Source organism: Chrysoperla carnea, chromosome 3, assembly GCF_905475395.1.
Source record: "Chrysoperla carnea chromosome 3, inChrCarn1.1, whole genome shotgun sequence".
Classification (NCBI taxonomy): Eukaryota; Metazoa; Arthropoda; class Insecta; order Neuroptera; family Chrysopidae; genus Chrysoperla; species Chrysoperla carnea.
In genome coordinates, this window is record NC_058339.1 from 83973018 (window position 1) to 83997914 (window position 24897).

Consider the following 24897-nt stretch of genomic DNA (forward strand, 5'->3'; position numbering starts at 1 on the left):
TCACGGGGGACATTCAACAAAACAGGGTGCTCATCGTGCAATTTTTCAATTAACTATCGACTATTTTAATTTTTATCAATTTTATCCTCGTAAGTTTCCAAGTTTTAACCATTGTATTCAACACATTTTTTGTATTTAAAAATAATAAATAATAGTCAATAAAATGGCCTCTTTTATTTTCTGACGGAAATCGATATTTTTTACTTCAGTATGACTGGGCTTTGTATAGGACGTACAGTTGATGATGTATAACTTCTTAAAAGTTTAAGAAGTCAAAGTGTTTTGCTTATATGTTTATATTGTTATGTTAGAAGTTGGTTTTCATGGTTTGTTTTTGGAATATCTTAAACACACTTCACTAACCAAAAGTTTTGCATGTTAACTATCTGATACAAAGGTATTTTATTCATTCGGAAAACGTAAATGAAAAATCTTAACGGTTTAAAGTGTATAGAATGTTATACAAGATGAACAGTTTGAAAAATTACAATTCTTGTAAGAAACCGTTTTGGCAATATTCTCAATAAAATCCTCTTTTTCAAACCTTTTAACTTCCTTTCTCTAGAAAAGGAAACTTTTCCAACTATAAGTATATTGAGGATATGTTATTATTATTTTAAAGTTATTATTTGATGAAGTTCTGTTGTAAAACTTCCAAAACTTCCAGTAGAAATGAAAAAGGTAATTATCAGTTTGATAATTAATTTGATAAAGCACCATTTTTCTGTGAACTACCAAAAAAACTCTGTTACGCAACCCGACTTTTTTTCAAACCATCCAAAATTGTAGAAAGTAGGTACAATTATCTTTGAATAAATGTACGAAATAATTAATTAAATGAGAAAGTTATTGGTGTGATATTTAGGACCCATATTCGCGAAGGCTTGTTTTGTGTTTAGCTCGTTTACGGTATACACCATCAACTGACAATTTAAACTTTACTTTGAATGTTTATAACATACATACTTAGTTCTCTTTAACTGCATCTTATGTTAAATGTTTGTTATTATTGTTAAACAAAATGGTAACAATTGTAATCAGACGTTAATAATATTATTTGTTATCTTGTTCAAAGAATATTTACGTACAAAAGTTGTGATAAAATTTATTAGGCGAGATAAAGTATAGGAGTGGGGGCAGGGAGTTGAAAAATTTTAATTAAATGGATTTTCGATAAATACAAAAGGCATCGTTTAACAATACAAATGATTTTTTAACGTATTTATTTCATTGGTTTTCCCAATTAAATAGAACTTTGATGTAAAGGATGATCATATAATAGCTCTCTCTATACAAACGACTCGTTTAAATCACAAAAAAACTTTGTTTCGGAATTTGCTGACACCTAGTATATAGAGTAATTTTGGTCTAATAAATACAGGAATCGGATTCATTTGACGAATTGGTGCGTTTTTAATTACCTAATCTACAAATGAGCTGGATGGTTATATTTTCGGATCTTCATTTACTCTTGATAATAAAATAAGAAGAAAATGTCGTTTATTTTGCAATTTCTGAGGCTTAGACTGAAAAAAATTTTCCCGGCAATACCGGCAATAGCTGTGATGCAATGGTAGGCTCAAATATGCACCGCCAGAAACAAGATTTTATTTGAAATTTTTTGTTCATTTTGTGCTACAGAATGCAAATCTAAAATGGCGCAGTGAAATACTGAATCACCCTGTTTATGTTCCTCGACATTAATGGAATTAATGAACTCTAGCGTGCAGATTAAAACATAAAAAATATGGATAAATTAATAACACCTGTAAGCAATAAAATATTTTCTCATCGTTAAAAACGTATATACGTTACGATATTATTGAATTAGTCATCATTCAACATGCTGTGCGATTTTTTGCTATGCTTTAACGTTCAACACAAAGGTACATAACTTGTTCATACAAAATCAATTTACAACGGTTATTACAACTATCCACAATGACTGCCCGTAGAAAACTCTGTTCATATTTTTTGTTATTTGAAAAGATTGTTCATATTTTTTGTTATTTGTCCAGTCATTTTTGAGCTTCCACGGTTACGGCCACTTTTCAATATATTATAACCATTAGTGTTAGTAAATTGAATTAGGAGAATAAAAAAGTCAAATAGACCAACTGAATTGCATTTTGTTAAGGAAACAAACTTAATAAAGCTGAATTTAGCCAGAAAGAGGTGCGTGGGGGGTGAAAAGGGTAAAAACAAATGGTTTTTAGTGATTTGTGGCTAAAGTATTTATTTTAGAGAAAAAAGTAAATAGGAAAGTTCTTGGTAATAAAATCTATAACTTTTGTATTTACCATTTTTTTACATAATCTCAAATTTAACGAGTAAAATTTAAAAAATTTTTTTGCTTTTAGCTTCTCTTTTTTAGAAAAAAAATCGGAAAATTTTGAAATTTTCAGGAAACGTTCTTTTTTTTTTATTAGCAATAAGTGCAAATTTGCTTTTTTTTAAAAAAGTTGAATAGTTTTTGAGATATTCAATTTTTTAGCCAAAACCACCCCTTTCTTGAGCTGGATGAACAATCTATTTTTTTTCATCGTACATAGTTGAACATGGTCTCATTTTCTTCGTAAGGATGTATATTTTAATTTAAAAAAATAAAAACGTATCATTCCAATGGAAAAACATTGTTGAAATCGCCAAAAAATAAAATTCAATTTTTTCATGTATACTTTTTCAATGTATAATGCCTATGATAATTATACCATTAAACATTAAAAACGTTTTCATAATTAATATTTCTCGGTCCCTATTTGTTACCTGTCATTTTATATATAATTTTTTTTTTAAATTTTCATTTTCATTGCTAGGAATGGAATATGAGGTTTTAAAAATAATTGAAAGAAAAATCAAAAAATTAAAAGCTTAGAATTTGGAACAGAGAAAAAAGATGAAAGGAAAAATAACGGCGAAAAATGCCAAATTTGAGCGAACTAGATATTTTTTATAGTAAAGATGCTGATAAAAAAGAGAAGCTAAAAACAAAAAAATTAGTTTGTACATTTTACTCGTTAAATTTGAGGTTATGTAAAAAATGGTAAATACAAAAGTTATGGTTTTTTTTATTACCAAGAACTTTCCTATTTGACTTTTTTCTCTAAAATAAATACTTTAGCCACAAATCGCCAAAAAACCACTTGTTACCCCTTTCCGGCTAAATTCAGCTGTTTTAAGTTTGTTTTCCGAGTTATACATATTATGTCCTACACAAAAAAATGGTCCGATCCTGCAACTAATTTTTTCCAAATTTAACTAATATCAGAGTTATTTAGACTAGTGTAAAAATAATTATACTTGCTTGTAAAACTGATTGAATGGAATCGTTTATCTCTATACTTAACGACCTTAAGCGGTGCACATAAAGGATAATAAAAAATTTATGACTCCGGAATATATTTATTACAATTTTCCAATAATACCAAAAGACATTTTCTTCTTGACTACTATCAAGGAGTGTGAAACTAATTAATTGATGTTACTTGAGAAAACAATGGCAAGAAACAAATACTTTCTTTTTATTTAATGATAAAGAACAATGATTTATTGAAAGAATATAAAAGATGATTGTTTACTACAAACAGTAAGGATTGTATGATGGTAGATTGTACTTTATCTATTTTATTCCAACAATTAAACATGTTTTACACTACATAAAAAATTGTCCAAGTCACTTCTTTCTCTACCATGTAGAGGGTCTTTTCTTCTATTAAGAAATGACATAATCTTATAATGTATACACATTTTCGTTTTTATACCATGTATATGAAATATATCAAGGTATACTAAGTTTAGTCCCAAGTTTGTAACGCTTAAAATTATTGATGCTATGAACAAAATTTTGGTATCCGTGTTCATAAAATCGCCTAATTTGTCCATTTCTGACTGTCTGTCTGCCTGTCTGTCCATCTGACAACACGAGAACTCAAAAACGAAAAAAAGCAGCCAATTGGGACCCATCTTGTAAACTATTAGAAATAGAACAAAAGTTTAAATGTAAGAAATGTTCCTAATAAAAACTAAAAAACTTTTGCTTAAACATTTTTTTCGAAAACGCCACAGATGGGGGACATGAAATTTGACTTGAAAAATGAGCTTTGTTTTATTTAATTATGACTAATTTTGACATTTAGGGACTGAAAGATTGCTTTATTATTAACCAATTTCTATTTTATTCTTTTTTTTCTGGTTAATGAAAGCGGGAATTGACTTTTTGAGGTATTAACGTCAATGTGTTGTGATGGGTTTTTAGCCGATAAAAGAAAGTTGGTGTTTTCTTTAATACTTGCATAGTATTTTGTATTCCTAATATTTGTTTTTGCTATGAGGAATAAAGTTTCTCCATAAAAACATTTAAAAAAATGTCGATTTTTTGTCTCAAAAAAACTGGTGAGACGCCTTAAATAAAACAATGAAACGATTACTTATTCAATTCTTTGCGTTGTGTAAAACAGCTACAAGAAATGCTTGCTTCTAGTACTTCGTCTTATTCTCGGTGACGTACTTATTAAAAAACATTTATTACATGTTTTCGTAGTTGTTCAAAGTTTCTCATCTCATCTTCAACTTGTGTGAGTACTTGACAAAAGTTTTTTATATTTTTGTTATTTTTTTATTATTAAAACATTTTGTTTATTTTACAATATGAAAACTTTTGAAAAGTGTGTATGTTTTTTTTTCTAATGTTATCAGACACATTTTTTGAAAACTTATTTATGAAACTTTCAAAAATGGTAATTTGTTTTGTATGAACATGAATGGTAGAAATTTATGAAAATGTAGTCAAATTTAATGCTTAACGAAACCAGGTTGATATTAGTATAATTTGCAACAATTGTAATAATTTATCAATTATAAGGTTTGCTAAAAAGTTGGTTTTTTTACCTGAATGAAAGGCAATGCGAGGCACTCAGGCAAGTAACGGCTAACTTTGGCGAGTATATTGCGCGAGAGTGTTTATAAGGGGTAATCGAAGTAAGTACATTTACCATTCGAGTGCGATATGGGTAATCTGCTCAAGTTGCACACATTACCTTTTTCTGCATCATTGCTGAATTGGTAAACTGATTGTCAAGAGCCACGCCCGTTAAGAGAACAAGCGTTTGTAATGCTGCGGAATCCTTATTTTCAATAAATAACTAAATTAGAAATGTTTAATTACTTTGTATCTATATTTCTACAATATAATTATTTCATGCATTAAAATGCGATGATTTGCAACAAAACAGATTTTAAATTAAGATGCAACCACATACATAACGAAAATGAAATAAATACAAAAAATATTTATCGGAGGGTTTCATGGAAAATGGCATGTTTGCCATACATAACATTTCAAGACAGCCAATTAAGGCTAATTTTTAAATTGTGCTTGTTTTAACACCCTTTTAAAAGCCGGAATATTTTAATTTCTGAAATTATCATAAAAATTTGTCTAAAAATATAAGGTAGTCTAATTATACTAAGCAAAAGAGATATGCAGCAAGTACTGAGAGAGTTTCGCTATACAGAATGTTCAATTTACATCTAAGCATATCAATATCACGAGTATGACTGTATACTTTAAGCGGGTCAGACAAATTTTTATTTGCCAGTTTCAATTTGATGAATATTTGCTTATTTCATGTTTTAATAATAATATAATAACGCCTTTTTGGTCACAATATTTTCATATGCAATAAGTTTCGCTTTTTACTACCATTATATATATATATATATATATATATATATATATATATATATATATATATATATATATATATATATATGGCGCAGTGTTACCAATATCAAAATGTCTGGAAATTAAAGTTTTGTTGCTAAAAGTACATCAAAAAGTTTTTGTGTTGTTCATTATAAATTGTCATAAATTCAGTGATTTTAAACACGCAATTCTCGTAACTTTTTTCAAGAATGCACTCTAGCAAACGCATTCCTTTCTGTTGTTTAACGATCTTCACTCTTCACCCTACCTTTTTAGGAAGGATAGAAATATATCCAAACTCTAAAAGATAGAAATATACTCCAACAGTCGTGAAATAAATTTTTTCGTGACATTACTAGCTTTAATATTATTTGTCAAATGGAATGTATTGGCAAAATCTGACAAGCTGCCGTATTCGTCTTTATGGCTTGTGATCCTCGCTATGAATAAAGTACATAACAAAACTAAAATTGAATATAATCTAGATAAAATTAAACTTACTGCTGACTCCCATTATAATCTCTTCCTCGTGCAATTGTATATACAACGATTGCAACGAATGGCATACCCCAACCTAATGCTATCAACCATTTTAATAAACGACCTTCTGATACAAATGCTGATATCAGTACCGTATGCAAATAAAATCCTTCACATAACATCCATGTATAATTTGTTAATAAAAAATAATGGAGCACCACATGTAATATTTGACACCACATCTGTAACATATAAAAAAAAAACCATAAATTAAACAATAAAAATAAAATATAATCATATTTTTAGGTAGAATATAATAGAAAATAAAATACAGGTCATTAATTAAACATGGCTAATGAATTATGACATTTATGTAGTACCTTTACACCTAACTTTATTTGCTGAGGGAATTCGATTCGAATACATTAATATATAGGGTAACTTTAAGGGGTTATATCCAGTTGCATGCACAGAAACACGCATATAGTTCATGTCTTTAATTTTAAGATCTCGTTCTCCGATTTAAAAAATTTGATATGATACTGCTCCTGTACGCGATTTTCTGGAGGTCCTCCAAAAAAGTTGCCCGACGGTGAGCACCATATCTCTGGTTTGGATTATCCAAAACAAAAAAATCTAGAAGATTTCTTTAGTCGATAGATGAATACAGAATTATTCGAACCAATAGTCAAAATTATGATTTTTAACAAAATGGTGACTTGTACAAAAAAAAAAATCAAAATTATTCAAAAAATTCAAAGTGGTCTAAAGTATTGAAATAATTTTCATGAAATCTTATTCTTTCGATTAATACTCTGCGAAAATATCTAAGAACATTGTGCAAAAGTGCGAAACCGAGCGGTTTCAAAAGGCGTTTACACACAGATAAACTTTTTATAAAGTGTTTATCTTCGTGCTTATTTCTCGGACTAACAAGAAATTTTCGGAGAGTATATGTACATTCCGGAAATGAAAAAAAAAAAAACGATTCTTTGAAACTTCTAACTGGATATAACTCCTAAATTTTATCGAATATGTGTAAGGCCTCCTCCACTTACTTGCAGTGTCTCGTTTGTCCTCGTTTCGCCTTTGCGATTTCGCTAAAAAGACTGTGCTTGTATCAAAGTGAAAGGCAAATCGAGGCACTCATCCGAGAACACACGAACTTCTTTTTCACATTCTCGTGATTACAATATTGTTGCAATCATTGTCCGAATTGTCTCTGACGAAAATCATCACAATTCGCCCACTAATGTTTGAAAATGGTGTTATATATATATATATATATCTATATATATATATATATATATATATATATTTTTTTTTTTTTTTAAATCTTTGACATGTGAGTCATATTTTATACCAGTTTGCACTAAACTTTTTGAATTAATAAAATCAATATTATAATCTGGAATCTTCGTAATTTTTCCGCAAATTGGCACCCCCCTGTCATATGAACTGTAAACTTTGTTTGCAGACATGGTATGGTCGAATAACCTTAACTTTATTTATATGATTAATGATTTATGATATTTATACATTTGTGGTATCCATGTCCATATATTTGTGCAAACAACATTATGAACAAAAAAAAGTAGGTTTTATTTACTAAACCATGAAAAGATGACAAAAAAATTATGTGAAAATGTGATGGAATTTTTTTCTATTATAAAAATAGTTCAATCATTTACGAGATTTTCGTGATACTTACAATTTTTCTAAGTTTCTATGAAAATATTTCACCAAATATTAGTGGCGTCTCTACTTATAACGTGATTAGAATAAGAAACTTTACTTATTATTCGTCTTATAACTTTCATAGTGTCTTAGTTGGTTTTTTGACCAAACCATACTTGTAGTGCTTTTTGTTGTAATTTTATATTTAGCTAACTTTAAAACCACTTAAATTTTAACTTAAATCATTTATTAATAATTAGCGAAATAGAATATTAATAAGATCAATAACCATACTATTTAACAAAGAGACTATTTAACCAAAAGAAAACTAACCAACTTCAGGAATAAATAAAATTTTAAAACATTACAGGAATAAGAGGAAGTAACCAAAATAGTATCCCTTGTATGGAATACCAGTAAAATCAAATACTTGAAGAGTCGATTTAAAGTCATTTTTGTCTCATACACACACATCTAAAGTGTCGCACTCTTTGAATCTCGCCTGTCCGGCGAGCGCTGTTGCTGCAGCAGACAGGAGTTTAAAATTTTCATGGCACCTTATTTTATGAATTGTTGTATATTTAGTTGTTCAAAGTATTTAACGCTTGCGTGTTTGTCGTTATTATTTTTATATTTCCATTGCAATATATTGTTCGTGTATTGTAATTTATATAATATAGCTTGATTCCCGCCCGCTTTGCTTGGCTTTAAAGTACAGACCACCGCATATAGTTTTCACCTTTTTTTATCTCACTCATAGCCTTCCATAATGTTCGAAATATTGGTAAGGATTGTTTTAAACAGGCAAAATTTATGTACAGATTTCAATTTTCTTTAAAAATGTAAGATTGTCTTGATTCATTGAGTGCATCAGAACCGGTGGCCACTTGTATCTTGTTTACAGAAATCTTTAATTTATGGTTAAAATAATGGTCAAGATCGCGTAGCCACATGTCATAGAATAAATTTTTAAATTTAAAAAAAAATATATAACTTTCAGTAGATTTTCATTCAAATTGATTTTCATTGCGTTAAATTCAAATTCCTACAGTAGTTTTTGCGTGAAAGCTTAACAAACAAACAAACAAACATCTTTACTTTCAAATTTATAATATAAACAGGGATTTGTACTAACTAGTCTGTTAGTCCATGTATGGAATACCACGGCGGACCTAATTATGGAATAAGACAATGGAATGTTAATATAAGTCTGATTGCTTTGTAGGAAAAACACCACTGATTTTGTAGATAAGAAATGAATGCTTTTTTCAGCATTTTTTGAAATTTTAAATTCAATTTTTTCAATTTTTTTCCCCAGTATAATTTTGCAGGTAACGAACTTGGCTGCTTAATAGAAACTTGGCTCTTCAAATATTTATCGTTTGAAATTAAAAATATTTATCGTTAAAAAATAAAAATATTTCACGGTTAATATTATAATATTAACCTCATGGCTTAGTTAAAAAGCTCTCTTCCAATTTTTGAAGTCGATTCATAAAATCAAAGAAGTTTCTATATTGAGTTATCTGAATTCTCATTAGAGACCATTCTATAGTTGAACTTTTATCCGGACCTGCTTGCTTTGTTTTTGTAATTTGTATTTTACAATATTAAACAACACTTAGCAAGTAGGTACTGTACATTAATTATTTATACATGTATACAGTTATATATTTAAACTTTTGTTTCATTTTCTCTCTACGGAATTGTTATTTTCATATCTCAAGATATTTATATATGAATTCATTTGGTACATATATTCTAACCTCATTTTTGTAAAAACAGATTTTCCCACAAACTGAATGTATGCACATTATTAACTTTCTGCTAGATATTTATTGTTTTCGTCTCAAAAATATAAGTCCAAAATTTTCTTGATATATTTACTGTAGTGTAGTGTACGGGCTTAACGTAATCAAATTTGTTTAATAAAAAAATGAACTGTCTATACTCAAATACTTATACGAATTTTTATTGTTAAGTTATTTTTACTACATACAAATACAAAATAGTTCACAATACTTTTATTTTAATGTTATTCTGATAGATGATAAAACTTGTAGTTAACTTGAAGAGTCTGTATTGTAATCTGAGGGTATCGCACACTGTGCGCAGTTATTGTTACCGTACAGTCTAGCAAATTCTAGAACCATCACGTATGTTCCATTGCATATATTTTACTTGTATATGTTTTCTATCTCTTTTTAAGTAATATAAAACCATATTGTTTATTTATTTTTAGAATAGTCTAGAATTCTAGATAATTCTATTTTATTTCAAAATTACATTTGTTTTGAAGATAGTACCGCATGTGTGTGAACTGTTGAATGAATATATCCTCGGGTTGTTTATACCACATTACAATTAGAATTATCTACAGTGTATTGTAAAGTAGCGTAAAATCGGTTTCCTAAACTTTAAAGTTTTTTCATGTCTCTTATACAAGCTGTTCGAAAGATTCGAGATCCCCTGAAATTGAGAAAATAATGGCTGAAGAAAACACAAAAGTTGTAGGATTTTACCTTACCTTTGACCATGAGGATCACTTCAAGGTCCAATTGATTTTTTTAAATGATTATTTATTCAGTTCTTGATTATAAGTTGCTACAGAATTTTGCATGAAATTTATGCTATGAAAACAAAGCCATGAATACTATTCAGCCATTTTTGTACCATGTATATATGAAATATGGCAAGGTATACTTAGTTTAGACCCAAGTTTGTAATGCTTAAAAATATTGATGCAAAGAACAAAATTTTGGTATAGCTGTTCATAAAATCACCTAATTAGTCCATTTTCGGTTTTCTGCACAAATGACCTGATATTTTAAGGTCACACACACCAAAATTTGGTAAACTATTATCAATATGATAGTTGAAGAACAATTTAATTTGTTTGCAAATGAAACAAGCACATTAGATAACTGAAATAATATTTGAGTAAGTTATATTTCTGGTTTTATAATATATTTGCATAGTACCTAGTAATGGAATAACAACTACTTCTAGATTATTGCACAATATTCAGATAAATAGGGAATACCGTTCTTGAAGTATCTAACCTGTAGCCTAGGTGACTAAAGAGCGTGAAAACTTGGCTTTAGGACTTCATCGAAAAACCTCACTACAAAAGGTTACAAAAATGTAGAACCAGGTCTTGACTTTTAGCACAAAGGTGAATTCTAGCAAAAAACTAACATAACATATGAAAAGAGTAACAAAAGACTAGTGGGTTTCAAAAAATTCCATCCAAATTGGATAATATTTGGCTGTGTTACCCAAAAATTGATTTTTGGTACTTTATGACGTCACCAAAATCAAAAAAATTTAATTTTGCTCTATCATCTCCAAATTATATCCAATTTTGATAAACCCATAATGTATTTAAACTAATTTAGGGTGAAACTTTCAAATTTCTGGTCAAATTTAACCTCACTATAAGTGGTTTCAATAATGTGGGGTGCTGGTCCTCACTTTTAGCACAAAGGTAAATTTTAGCAAAAAACTAACATCACAGATGAAAAGAGTAACAAAAAATTAGTGGGTTTCAAAAAAAATTCCATACAAATTGGATAATATTTGGCTGTGTTTTCCAAAAATCCATTTTTTGAACTTTAAAACTAGTTTACCGATTAGTGATTTATATCCTGAATATCCTTAATATTCACCCCAAATGCGCATTAAACAAATTTTATTTTCAACCTTAAATTTATACGGAAGGTAATCTATTTATATTAAAAACGTTGAAATCATAAAAACTAAATAATTCATGAATATTCAAAACAGTCCCCAGGTGAAAAAGTTAGTTATAGCAATATAGATAAGCAAAATTACACCACAGGAAACAAAAAACATATACATTTCGTGTACATTTTATTTAACAATGTTAATTATCAGAATAACTATAACAGTGAAGCAGCTTGCAGAGAGTTTTGCTGTGGTTCTTAAACATTTTACACAAGTTTATAATTGTTAAAGAGTGACAAACAAATTCTAAACTTTCACAGCCATTAACTGTTTAATACCTAGTTACTGAAATAAATACCACGATACTCGAAATAAAATTGTATATTAAGAAATTCTATTTAAAAAATACAATTAAAAAACATACAACAGACTTACATGTCGTTAAATATCGATATTTCGATTGCAACGATTCAGTAGCAAAATTTATTCATATAACACATTACAAACACTTTACACAAAATTAAAATTAAATAAGCAAAACATTACCAACAATTACAGTAACGATTTACAAAAATAAAAATACAAAAATTATCACAAATTTGAAGAAAAAAATTTCTCAAGACCACCAAACTTTTTGTAAACATTTCACAAAAAATTATTCTTGTATCGACCTCAATTTATATCTAAAATTTGGTATTGTTTGTGAGATGGGTGTGTCCAAGTTCGCTATAACTGACGAGAATTGTTTTATGGCTCGACCTTTAACAGTTGCCCATTTTATCAATTCAGAGTCAATAAATGCAAAACTAGACTTGCAATTAAACACAACAAAATTTAAATACGTTATTATGTTAACTTACATTTAACTGAGAAACACACAGACGCACAGATAGATACTAAACTTATGATACTCCTTCTTAAATCAATATCAAAGTGATGGTCAAGGACACCAGATGTGATGAAAAGGATACTTAGAGAGCTATTATTTTTTGGGAAAAATTTTTGGATATCTTAATTTAAATTGAAATATTTGAGTTGACTTTGTTCTTTTGAATTACCTAATTATTTTACCATTTCACTTCGAAATGATTTGAGCCAGGTTTATTTTACCATTCATTTCCATAGTTTATATGTTAAAATATTTCCAAACTGAATCGATTTTGAAGATCATCGCCAATTTTTTAGTTTTTTCGGGCACGTAACTCTAAGCTCGCATTTGACACATAGATAAGAGTACTCTCCGTTAAAATACCTTTAAAATAAAACCAAAAAAATTAAAATCGGTTCACCCGTTTAAGCGCTGCAATGCTACATACAGACACACACACATAGCGGTCAAATTTAGAACACGCCTTTTTTAGTTCGTGGATTAAAAATTCTCTTTAAAACAACGATGGTTTGATATGCTTCAAATATTAATATTATTCCATATATGAAGAATAAATAGCCTATCTACTGTGTAATTGCCGTAATAAAATTATTCCGTTTTCTATTTGTAAACAAATTTTTAAATCATATATTCAGGAAATTAAATCATACTCAATTTCTATCGAAACAAAACATTTATGATAGATCATAGATAAATATTGCATATTGGCAGTGTTTTTACATGATTTTAAAACCGCATCTGAATAATTTCCTTATAAAATGTTTTTGAATAAAGAATGTCAATGAAAGATGGTTTTAGGGCAACTATTTTATAGTACGTAGAAAAGAATGATTCTCTAATTTTTGGGTAGATATTGCTGTTTACGGCATTTCCATTGAAATAAAGGTATTTTATGAGATTTGAGACATAACGTTAAATTTTGAGGAGCTAAAGTTTCAAAAAACGCTAAGTGGACATGGTAATATGAAGGACTAAAATTTTACAATTACATTCTTCATTTACGAACATGACAAACACTTACAGCTACTTTCCCTCCCCTCGCCAAGTGAAACAATTTTTACTTAGACTATTTTTTCCCAAAACGCTTTGTTGGAAAAATCTATCTGGGTAGATTACAATGAGACAACCTATAGATAAAGACTAAATTTATTTTTTTAGTGCATTTTAAATGGCATTGTTAAAGTTTTATATGTAGAAAAAGGCAAACTATATTATCGTGTGCATTTATAATAACGCCACTTGAAAGTGTTTGTTCCTTTAAGGAGATGATATTATCGACTCGTATCTATACTATACCGAGTGTCTCATTTAACTTGAGATTGAGCTGTAATTCTAGAAAAAGGCTTTTAGAAAACAAAGATTTAAATAGAAGGTGTAGAACTAAATAGTAATTAATGAATCAGGGCTCTGTGGTTGATCTAGACTTAATGTATTTCTATCGGAGTGAGAAGGAACGCATATCTGAGAAAAGACAAATACAATTCTCTAAATAGTAGTTGTATTAGTGCAATAAATCTGTCAACGCTACAACACGTACTCCCATATTGCTCATTTGTGTACACGGTATAACAAGCATTCTGGTTCATGTCAATAAGTAATCTTTGTTAATTGTTTTTTCGTAAAGTAAACGGTCATTTACGTGCTATTTATGTTCAAAGCATTCCTAATTTGTTTAATTGCATATATCTAGTTTTGTTTGCAAAATTGTTTTTTGTATCAAAAATGCGAATTAAAAATGTTCAAAACTGTTTTCTTAACAGTATGAATTCCTACTACGTATTACAATTACACGTAGCTACAATTTTTTTACAACTTTACGTCATTGAAAACTAACTCTTCAATTTCGTGCAAGATTAACTTTAGTCTCGTTTCGATAGAATTACATAAAGAAACTTTTTTTTTTTGTAAAATCTTTTGTTTTCTCAGATTATAGCTCGGTCTAAAGCTAAGTAAAACACCCTATACATTGAATTGTTTCTGTTCCGCGGGGTCGTTCACAAAGTATAAGATTATAAAGGATGGTTTGATAACTTTTCAATAATACTATCTTTTTCTATCTACACTTTGTGTATGTTCATCCTGCAAAGAATAGTTGTGGGTTGTATCTTTTCCTTACACTTTTATATTCAATAATATATTGTCATTTTTGAAAAGGCACAAACACATACACAAGGATCATAGTCACACCAAACTCAATACATTGCATCCTATCTCTCTGTGGATTCGACTTCAAAAGTCGACCTAGTTTATGATATGTTAAGGAATCTACAACTATAACAAGCCGTGGTGGATATGGCTTTTTAAAGACAGTTTAATAACTTCTCATTAAATCAAATTATTGAATTGAATTATGCATTTTAAAATTACCCATAAAACCTTTCTTTCAAGTACGTTGTCTCGTGGAGGTTCATAAAAAAATCTATCTTGCAGGGACTTAAATAAAAGTGTTTAGCTTGTTGGCACGTTTTTGAAGTAACGTAAAAGGGGATCACTATAAAGATTTTTCAGCTGATTCTCAATGAAAAAACACAACATGAATCTAATATATACAATATCTACCACAAATAAAATAAATGAATATAACGTTGGTATAAGTTTTCGGATAGACATATAAGTTGTTCGAAATAGAAAAGCTATAACCCTTTGACCTTAATATGTTTAAACAATACGTAAATATTAAAAATTTTATGGTTTAAACTATAATAAATGTTCGTTAGGTAACAAGAACAAATACCTTTTCATTTTATCATAATATCACAATAATATTTTCATTTCAAAATGAATATCAAGTTTTCTTATAGAAGAATGTGTGAAATTGAAAAGGTTCAAACTTAAGTATATAAAGGATGATCCAATTTTAGTCACAACGTTTTCTATCTGGAATATTTACGCTTGTGTAAAACGTCAAATGTTAGTTTGAAACAATCCAAATTTACGATATGAATGTTGTACTTGTACAGAAATTACAACTATTGCACAGAAATAACAGTTCTGAAAGACTTTTACGTGTAGTCTTGGACGTAAGATTATGGTCAATTTATACGTTCTAATGAGCAAACAATATTCATCATTGTTCAAAAGTTTGATAAATTTCTTAGCGTTGGAGAAAGGGCAGAGCCTGTCAGTCATCGGAGCGTGCGTTCAGTCAAAAATACTCCGGATTTTGGAGTTTTTTTTAAGAGTCGCATCTTATCTATATAAACAAACCTACAACGTTGTAACATCAAAAAGCTAACATCCCCCAAGCTATAGCCAAAATAATCCTTCAAAACATGCAAAAAGTCATAGAAAACTACTTCGAATGAATAAACTATGCTGGCAGCATTTTTCATATTAAACAGATTATCTAAATATTCGATTAATAAAAATATAACTAAGATAATATTAGTTTAATTAATATAACTAAGATAATATTAATTTAATAAATTTAATTAAGTTTTTTTTATTTTTAACTACAATTAGAAAACTGAATTTGGATCATCCTTTATGTATGTTATGTTAATCCTTTGGTATTATGATAGTGTGACATAGAAAGGACTTAACTACTACCATATTTTATATTAGAAATAGTTTTAGTCCTTCCTTTATATTATAGAATAATACGTTTGCATTTAAGCTTAAAGTTTATTTCTATTTCATATTGTAATACTTTCACTTTATTTAATTCTAGTTAAATGCGTAAAATTTATTAATTAACGACTTAAATATTCTATAAAAATTTGTTTTATAAAATAAGCTGATTGAAACGTTTTAATCATCGATTCACAGCCAAATTATAAAATAAAGATGTTTTCAGGTATATACAAATAGTTTTCAACGTTTAATTTGCTGCTGTGAGACTTAAGCTGAAGAGATTAGTAACAACAGAGGAACCATAGGAACTATAAATAGGTCTGATGAATAGATATGATGAACGGTAACTACCCACTGATAGTTACCTAATCGAGTTTATAGCATGTAGAATATAATTACAAATATTTACGTAAATCTAAATCTTAAATCTAGAACACTTTGTCTATTTAGTCTATTTACTTTTTCACTATTGTCTAAAAGACTGATTACTTCAACATTTGGGTGCCTTTCAAGGCGAGTCAAGTAACTTTCACTGAACCGCGTAATTTCTTCACGGACTGTGGGCATTTCAAGACTACGGTGAATGTCGTCATTACGCACGTACCCGGGAGATTCACTAATTGTTCGTAACACTTTTGATTGAAACCGTTGAATAATTTTGATGTTACTGTTGCTAGCAGTTTCCCATATTTGAATCCCATAAGTCCACACAGGTTTTAAAATTGTTTTATACACTAGCACTTTATTGTCTAATGATAACTTAGATTTATGGCCTAACAGCCAATAAAGTTTTGAGAATTTTAAATTTAATAGTTTTCTCTTAGACCAGATGTGTTCTATCTAAGTGAATTCACAAGTATTTCACTTCGTTTGCCTGTGCAAAACTGACGTAGTTCATTTTTACAGCTGGACAAGTTTTCTTTCTTAAAGAGAATGTTACTTGAACTGACCTTTGTTCATTTACTTGAATACACCACTTTTGTATTTTATTTATACTATTTTGTAGCCTTTGACAAGCTAAATTTGGGTCTTCGTCTATGGAAAATATAGCAGTATCATCTGCAAAAGTAGATATGGTACTTTTTCCGTCGGCTGGTGAGTCCGCGTATATATCAAGTAGAGAGTTGGGCTCAGAATGCTACCCTGTGGTACGCCAGATTGAAAAAGAAGCAAGTCAGATAACTCTTCTTGAACTTTGTCTTGGAAATGCCGATCTTCTAGATATGATTTCAAAATACAGTAATATGTACTTGGAATTGGTTGTTTTAATTTGTAGAGCAAGCCGGGGTGTCATACTTTATCGAACGCCTTGCTGACGTCAAGAAATGAAGCTGTGCAATATGTTTTTTTTTTTAAAGCCTTTGTTAATTGTGTAAACTATTCGATGCACTTGTTATAGTTGAATGTTTCTCGCTGAACCTAAATTGGTGGTCTGGTATGATCTGCGACTCATGTAGTATAATCTTTAATTTTTGTATAAATAATTTTTAATTTTTCATAACAGAGTGTAGTGTTAACATGTATTGATCTCTTTTTAATCTGATATTTGTTATGCATAGTATGCCTGCCGGCATACTACGATCTCAATTTATTGGAGTACGTCAAAGTTAAAGTTTGACAAAATGGCTTGATTTATAAGCCGCGTACATACACGTACTTAAAGTTTTTTCAAAAATAATTAGTTTCATGAAGGTAAATGGACGAAATTTGTTGCAATGTGGTAGGTTAGTTTATCGCTACATATTTGTTCATGTTTCAGGATGCTATAATGTCAAAAAACCAGTAATTTCAATTTCGAAGCTTAAATTTCTCCCCTGATTAGTGCTACATGATCGTGGAACAAAACATAAGGAATAACGAAATCCTTGACTTTTATCAAAAATTCGACGCAATCAATCTCGAATCATATTAATACAAGTAATTTTTTATTTTATTTTTTCCCGACTTTTATTTGAAAAACAATTTGAGTATTAAACGATTAAATTAAAAAATTTCCGACCGCTATGCTACAAAAAATTATGTTTTCTATACTATTTTCTGTATTTATTTTCTGATATTGGTTATTTGTACGAGTATTTATTGTTACAAAGTTTTTATGTTACATTTGTAACAATTTGTATAACAATATAACAAAATACATTTTCCCAACCATGTGTTTGTAACAACTTTAATAATCGTCCATAAATGTTATTGTTGTGTAACTACATATATGACACAAAGAAAAAACAAGAAAAAAATACTTTCATATGAGAAAAACTGTATGACATCAATTACTTCTTATACCTATTTTCTATTGAATATTTATTTTCTTGTTTATAGAAGAATCTGAGGTGTGATAACGAATAAATTTGTAATAGAAGTTTGTAATTTATTGAGTTATTCGGTTTTATCAGGTAGGGGATACCTACTCTACTTAGTCACATCAATACACATTAATAGTTTTTAGACACTTACATGGTATCAATTCGATTAAAAAAAAAAGGATACTCAGTCATGAAGACCATCGAAGGAAGTGAAAACTTAAAACTTAGGATTAGCTGACCTTTAGCCTGATTTTCGGCCCTTGGCCTAGCTGGGGCCTTCGCTGGTGTAGCTCGCTGTGCTTGCATATACCTCTATTAAATACCTATTCACAATAGCTGAATAATAATAAATAATACCTCAATACTAATCTACCCCAATAGCTAGAGCAAAAAAAGTAGTTTCAGAATTTACTGCAGAAAGTTTTTTCGCCTTGAAACATAGTTAGGGGTATCCTCCGAGTGTAAATCCAAATTGGCGGGACACAGGGGCATGAGCTTCAGCCGCCATCTTGGAAAACAAAAAACATAACTTTTATCAAATATCATCGTACAACGAAAATGGTAGGGATCATTTTCATAGAGAAAAAAATTTTGTATAAAGTTCATTGGAAATTTTTTTCTGTATAATTCAAGAGTTTTTATTTATACCGCTCCAAACTTTTCTTAATATGGTTATTACTAAATATATAGTTAACGGTTTATGCTACATGAAAAATGGTAATCAACAAGTTTTTAGAACATACAATTTCCAATAAATTTCGTTACAAACTTTTTGCCGTAACATTCGTAGTTAAAGAGCTATAGAAAATAAGCTAGGTACTTTTTTTACTGCAATATACAGCAAAAATATCTTTTTATTGGCATACAGCTCTTAAACTAGGAATTTTACGGAAAAAAGTTTTGGATGACAATTATTGGAAATTATGTGTTCTACAAATTTGCTTATCACCATTTTTAATAAACTGTGAACCGTTAACTATATATTTTGCAATAACCATATTAAGTAGATTTTGGATCGGTATAAATATAAAACCTATGCATTATAAAGAAAATTTTGAATAAAAGTTATAGAAAACGTTATTCTCTATGAAAATGATCCATATTATTTTTGTTGTACGATGCCCGGTTCACGAAATATTTGGCAAAACGTGTTTTCTAAGATGGCAAATTGCAGAAAAAAAACCCGGTTATTGGTCTATTGCATAGCTATTCAAAATTCAAGATAAATATGGTGGAAGTGCACATAAATACATTTGAATAGTGAGATGTAATGTTATATATCATTTATATGCGTTTCCACCATTTATTTTGTAGTTGGCCAAATGATGAATCCAAAGTATCCTCGCATGCAATTGTACATCATGAAAATAATTTCATCTAAAATCGGTTATTCCGTTTAGTAGGAGTTCAATGTCATTTTTTTTTATTTTTTGTTCTAAGCATTTCACTATTTTATTGTTTTTTCTCTAAATATTTGTCAAAAATTTTCAGAATTAAATAAAAGTGACGTTTTAAACTGTCAAAAATTAAAAAAAAAAAAAAATTATTGGACATAAATAAATAATAATCTTCAATCTTTGCTACTTTTTTTCATTGGTGATAAAAATATATTTTGACGAAACTGCTATTTGATCTTTAAACACAAGATGGTCGAAAAGTGTCGACGATTATGCGAATCAAGCGAGTGTTGACTAGAAGTTTTCGATTATCGAAAATTTCGATTATCGAGACTACTGTTTATATCTAAAGATTTAAAAGATGAGGTAATTTCAATATCTTACAAACTTCCAGTAAACTGAATATCATGTTAGATAAAAATATGTTGGCATATTTATTAAATATGGCTTGAATGCAATTTTATCAATTTGATTGATATTTTTTACACATAACATAAAAACTGTTGTTCATACCTTCATGTCATTCAATAAATACTTTTTAACGTTCACTTCGATTTTACAGTGAAATAAGAATCCTTTTTTAAATTTCATGTCATGTTACAAACTGTATACATTTTGCTTTTTTAGTCTGAGAAAATTGTAATATTTTCATAAGAATTCAAACGCAATGTTTTAAGGTTTTTTAAGAATATATCTTTTTGTAACTTCTTAACTACTTATCACAATTTGACAAATGAGTTATCGTTAGAAGCGTCTTGATCGACCGCTGGTTATAGGCTATGCTGCGTCATATTAAATTAAATATGGCGCCCTCTAGATGTTATAACGTTTTGACGGAAAAACAAATTTCGATTTAATTATAGCGTGTTTGGCATCAAATTAAAGGGCGTACTTAGCAATTTGCGAAAAAAAAAAATATATTGTTATACTTAATCACGAAGTTATAACCACAAAATAGTTTGAAGTGTATGTATTTTCGTCTGTTCCCATCTAGCTTCTAAACTTCTTATCATAATTTGACAAATGAGGTATCATTTGAGGCTTCTTGATTGCCCGCTGGTTATAGGCTATGCGGCGACATATTAAATTGAACATGGCGCCCTCTAGGGCATATAAAGACATGACAGCACTCTTCAATTATATATATATATATATATACGTTGTTATACTTTATCACGAAATTATAACCCCAAACTGGTTTAAATAAAATAAAGTTTGAAAACAAAAACCCCGATAATAATAGAATCGCGATCCAAAATGTATGAAAATAGGAAAATACTTTCATCTGAAATTGTTGTGATAAGTAAAATCATCACCTCATTACAGTCAAAGGACCTCTAAGATTAAACAGTTTTCCAAAGGACCGAAAAGAGGTCCCCCGACTGTAATGAGGATTTTATTTATCATATTAAAATATTTTCTTGTTTTCATATATTTTGGAGCGCGATTCTATAATTGTCGGGGTTTTAGTTTTCTAACTTTATTTTATTTTAAAATAAGAATAAAACGCGATGCACAAAAATAATATTAATTAAATTTATTGAATTGAATTGAATCCATGGACACTGTATACAGAAAACTTACAAAGAACGTGAATAAAAAGCATTTACAATTCGATTATTATTTTCATCACTTTTTTTTTCTTGTAAATAATTATAATAATAAAAAAAACAATATTACTTATTATAAAAAGCTTAAAGTATAATCAAACTAATTTCGTAAAGAAAAAATAATAAAAAAGTATAAAAGTCCTGATAAAACAAATTTAAATTAAATAAGAAAACTGATATTAAAAAGATAACACACAAGTGGGATTGAATTAATAGAATCATGTACTTGAGAAATACATAACTGATATTTATTCTCAATACCTGTTTTATTTTACAATACAATGTATTTGACTTTGAATTGTATTTATGCTTACGAGTAATGGATCATTCCTCTCCCCCCTGGAGTGGCCCCTTTAATATGTAAAGCGTTATTTACAGCTCTATTTAGGGAATAGCATTCCACAGATAATAGTTATGTGACTTCTTTTCTCTAAACACCCAGTAAAGTTCCAAATGCTTATTTCATTAACTCACGATCATTGAAACTTTTTTCTATGACTTGCACTAAGTGCATTAGGCCAGAATAGTGCTCTGCGTGTGCGTGTGAAACTACTCAATAATCTCGGCACATATTGGTTATATATGAAAAGCTTTTATGCTAGCAGTATTTCTAGAAAATGATTATCGAAATCGGGAACATCAAATGTTTTCATTTTTCTCGCATTTTTTCGAAGAATCTCTTAAAAAAATTGTTACAATTCGAAAAATTCTTCATGTTTCCAAATTCAACAAGAATCTTTATTTAAGACTAATTTGGGACCGGCAAAACAAATCAAAGCTATGGTTTTGGAGATATCAGTTCTACGGAGCTAAAAACCTAAATCCTCAAAATTGACATTGCCATATCTAGAAATTGACTTTGAAATAAAAGAGATTTTTACCCAAAACTATCCTCGAAAAATATTTGTATCAAAATCGGGAACACAAAATTGCAAAAAATCGAAAAGTATTTTTGTTTCCAAATTCCAATTCCAAAGATTATTTTAGATTAAATTGATATTGTCGTATCTTGAATTTTGATCTGACGTTGAAATAATTTTTTTTTAAACTCCTATTTTTCTATTATCAGTTCTTAAAATAACTATAAATAGATCTAGTGACTAAAAGGTTAACTTGAACGGTAATCTGCCTTCTGGTGATCACCTTAATATGCTTAAACTAAGTATATGAATTGTCTTAATCTAATGATAATGCTAAATAAAGCTAAATTTTTAAATCTAGCACATGTTGTCTGTTTAGTCTGCTTACAATGACTGTTAAAACCTAAATATTAAATCTAGCACGTTTTGTCTATTAAGTCTGTTCACACTGCCACACTTGTCCAAGAGTTTGATCACTTCAGAGTTTGGATGCTGCTCAATGCGTGCCAGGTATCTATCACTGAACCGCGCAATTTCTTCACGCACTGTTTTTTTCACCACGGAGAATCACTGATTGTTCGCAACACTTAGCTGAATGCCATAGGTCCACATAGGTTAAAGTATTGTTTTATACACTAAAACTTTACTGTTCAATGATAGCTTAGAGTTTTGACCCAAGAGCCAGTATAAATTAGAAAATTTCAAGTTTTGTTTTCTTTTCGACCAGATGTGTTTACGTCAAGTAAGTCTTCTATCAAGGTGTATACCCAAATATTAGACTTCATTTGCCTGTGGAAACTGACACCGTTCATTATAACAGCTGGACACGTTTCTTTTCTCAAAGTGAACGAAACTTGAACGGATCTCGTTAATAAACAATGCTTTTGAACTATTTGTCCCAAAACTATCTTCGAATCAATCTCAAATGATTCATGATTATTAAATTAAATTCGAATACATTGTATAAAAATATATACAGATTTTACAATTGAGTTGATTACTGCATTAGACGATATTGAAAATTCACAACGGTTGCCATTGGATACTATATATATATACATATATACATATATGTATAACAGATACGAATTGTGTAATTACAACGTTTTCCAAAGGGAATAGTTTTAACTTTTTTGTTTTGTTTTAAATTTGATAACGTTTGAAAAATCGAATTATATAGAAGAGATTTTATGGATTGTAGCTTCATTTTAAAGATTCGATTATAATTATTATTGAATTTTATATATAACGTAAATAAAGAAGGTTTCGTTTCGACAATATTATTTTTATTAATTGAAAAAAAAAAAGTGTAAGGTATATACAATCACAATAACCTCTGTATATTGTCTTTTGAAAGATGTATATTAACCCGTCAGTACTCGCGTTATGAGCATTTTGACCACGGTCGATTTAAAACATAAATAACTTCTATTTTCAAATGGTACATGTAGTTGAAACTTTTTCTATCTTCATATACTTTTATTTATTTTTATTATGAAAGTAAAAAGTTTTCGAGCACAGGTTTGAATACGTTTTTATTTCCATGCAAGAAATTTCCTATTTTCTCAATTAATTTATTTTCTTAGAAAATTACGTAGTAAAAATTATTTGTGTACCTAAATTTAAATTACAGCAGTTAACTATAAAGTTCAAAGAAGTATAAATTTCAACATTTTTTAAACTCAAAAAACACGATTGCCTATTATAAACATTTATTTTGCTCATAGAAGTAAAAAATCGAAAATTAGATATTAAATAATTAAAATAAAACAGAAAAAAAATTTAATCTTCGATTTAATAAAAAAATCACGTAAATAATTAAATGTATGTTTTATTATTTATTTTATGTAATTAAATGAGTTGACAGTTTCAGTTTTTTTTTTCTTTTTTTTCATTTTTATAGAAGAACAGTACTAGAATATTTGTTATTTTAAATTTTACCGTTTACTTTTAATTTTAATTACAAAAATTTTACGAAAAAAACAGAAGTGTTTTAAATATTTATAAAGGTGCAAATAAAAGATATCATAATTCAATACAAGTTCTGTTGTAAATTAAATATTTAGCAACTTTAACATTTGAAGGTGTAGATAGTATAGTCGGGACAGTAGTGATTAGTAAGCAAAAGTGCTTGGTAAAAATTGTAAAAAAAGGTTTTTTTTTTTATACCATGTATATATGAAATATACATAGTATATTAAGTTTAGTCCCAAGTTTGTAACGCTTAAAAATATTGATGCTACGAAAAAAATTTGGGTATAGGTAAATCGATCGGAAATCGATCCGAAATATCGTTTTTTTCGAAAATTATTCGGCCAATCGCCAAATAAACTCGATTTTTGAATTTCTTGGGTCAAAATTACCTTATAAACTGAGTTTCATCAAATTCCGAAACAAATAATTTTTTACGATTTTTTCGAATTTTTCTAAGGGGTACCCCTTGAAAAAATTGCAAAAAATCGATACAAATTTATCGTCTCCAATTTCGATAAAACTCTGTATATAAGGTAATTTTGAAACAAAAAATACAAAAATCGGTTTCATTTAACGATTGGGCGAATAATTCTCGAGATAATACCGGAAATCGATCCAAAATATCGTTTTTTCGAAAGCTATTCGCCAATCGCCAAATAAACTCAATTTTTGAATTTCTTGGGTCAAAATTACCTTATAAACTGAGTTTCATCAAATTCCGAAACAAATAATTTTTTACGATT

The 24897-nt window shown here is 28.7% G+C and overlaps 1 protein-coding gene across 1 annotated transcript in view; it reads right to left on the minus strand.

Annotated features, from left to right (window-relative positions):
• LOC123296305 (calcitonin gene-related peptide type 1 receptor-like) overlaps window positions 1-24897 on the minus strand; it is a 295317-nt gene that overhangs the window by 45154 nt on the left and 225266 nt on the right. The window contains exon 6 of the mRNA XM_044877766.1: window positions 6206-6426. Within this exon, the coding sequence (XP_044733701.1) occupies window positions 6206-6426 (221 nt within the window). The remainder of the gene's footprint in view (window positions 1-6205; window positions 6427-24897) is intronic.